The sequence below is a fragment of the Lipotes vexillifer genome, unplaced genomic scaffold (genome assembly GCF_000442215.2).
Source record: "Lipotes vexillifer unplaced genomic scaffold, Lipotes_vexillifer_v1.1 scaffold70, whole genome shotgun sequence".
NCBI classification, from domain to species: Eukaryota; Metazoa; Chordata; class Mammalia; order Artiodactyla; family Lipotidae; genus Lipotes; species Lipotes vexillifer.
In genome coordinates, this window is record NW_006789896.1 from 1,540,697 (window position 1) to 1,542,535 (window position 1,839).

Here is a 1,839-nt window from a genome sequence, read left to right on the forward strand (position 1 = left end):
CTGCAATGAATGGTACATGTGTGCGAGTTCCCTCTTCAGAGCTTCCCAAGTCCATTTTAAATGAGATTTTCTTTATATATTTTCATAGGGCTCATGCACTGTTGCCCTACACAGTGGACATGGGTATGTTTTTCTGTCCTCTCCGGACATTGCAAATACGAAAGTCAAAGAAACAGACATAGAAAGCCAGACAACATGGAAGTACAGCTGTTTTCTTGGTGCATGGATATCTGTTTAATGTGTTCTTGAGTGGATAATTGGATAAGGCAGGATCATGAATGGAAGAGAAGGGCTGAGGGTGCAGGTACAGAATTGCCAGCTTCCTCCCAAATAAACACCTGATCTGGATTGTCAATGCCTCAGGGACATCGTTGCTGGTCTCCTGGTTCCTCACCATGAGCAAGCAGATGCTGGATAACTGCTCTTGGTGATTGTGTTGCAGGAAGTTTTGTGAACAGGAAAAGAAGAAGGCTCGCACTTGTTGCTGTCTCGGCAGTTAAAAGTGGGCCATGGATGATGATCACAGATTCAGGAAGAAACGGGGTGGGCTCAGGGAGGGGCCTCGAGGTCACAGGTGAAACTCTGGGGTCTGATCCAAACCCAGAAGCAAAAGCTGGAGTTTATTTAATGGAGTTCCATTCATTTATTCAGCAGATAGCAACTGAGCACCTACTAAGTGGCCAGGCCCCAAGTGAGCTGCGGGAATACAGCAAGAAGCAGATTCTCCTCTGTCTCCCACGAGCATAGAGCTACGTGCTCAAGTGGTGAACACTGAAGGAGCCCAGAAAGGAAACAGTCTGCCCGTGACTGGTGCACAGACGGCTGCCTTGCTTGACTTCTCAGTCCTCCTCTAAATCAGGTTCAGCTGACTCTCGACTCCCCTGCCACCAAGAGAGAGGGCAGCGGGGTGTCCCCACCCCAGACCAGGCAGGCTGCTTGCTTTGTTTCTCAGAGCCACCCTGGCCGTTTCAGACGCAGCCAGCCCAGGAGCTTAGACCAGAGGCAGCTGTGGGGCGTGGGCCTGGCAGCAGGCAGGCCTGTGGGCGGGCAGACAGGCAGCAGGAGAACACTCAAGAATTAACCCAACCAGGGACGGGTGTCTCCTCAGAGGATCACGGACATCCCCTCTCCTGCCCTTTGACGGTACCACCCCCAACTTCCAAGGCCTGGGCGATGGGGTTGATTCCCATGGTAATTTGGGGGAAACAGTAGAGCAGCCTCCCCATCCTCGGGGGTTTTTCGTTTTGAAGTTAGCCAAAGGGACTGTTTGTCTCAGAACCATGGTCCCCTGAGGATGGAGATGAGCCCTCTGGAGCTGGAGCCCAGCTCTGAATAGGTGGGCCCAGGGTCTGGAGGCCAGGTCAGGCTGCCCACTGACTGGGGATGGGTGCTCCACTGCACAGCCTCTCAGGGGGCACTGCCCACCGCCTCAGAGCGGAGGAGCAGGGAAGGGCCAGCCAGGAGGCAAGCGGGGCCTATGTGCACTTGGCCCCATTTTCCTGCACCCCTCCCTCCCTCTCTCCTGCTCTGTCCCACTCTTTGGCTCTCTCTTCAGATTGAGACATGGCTCGGGAGCCCAAGCCCGGCCCTGCCCGGCCAGGCCAGAAGAGGCCATGGGGCAGAGCCATCTCCTGGTGAGTCTGCCTGGGGTTGCCTACCGGGGAGGGAGTCTGATCACCAGCTTGTTTGGGGCTCTGGGCTCCCCTGGGACAGAATGAGAACCCCAGGAGGCTTGCTCAGTGTGCTGTCCGCCCAGCCGGCCAGGCTGCTCGTCTTACTCTCTGTGGTACCAGAGGAGGTCCGGGCTCCCTTGGCCACAGGTTTTGTCTGTAAACGGGG

At 55.5% G+C, this 1,839-nt stretch overlaps 1 protein-coding gene across 1 annotated transcript in view; it reads left to right on the forward strand.

The window, feature by feature from the left end:
- Window positions 1-1,563: 1,563 nt before the first annotated feature.
- The window catches only part of LOC103072503 (RNA-binding Raly-like protein), a 6,142-nt gene continuing 5,866 nt past the window's right edge, over window positions 1,564-1,839 (forward strand). Inside the window, exon 1 of the mRNA XM_007462997.1 lies at window positions 1,564-1,634. Coding sequence (XP_007463059.1) covers window positions 1,564-1,634 — 71 coding nt within the window. The remainder of the gene's footprint in view (window positions 1,635-1,839) is intronic.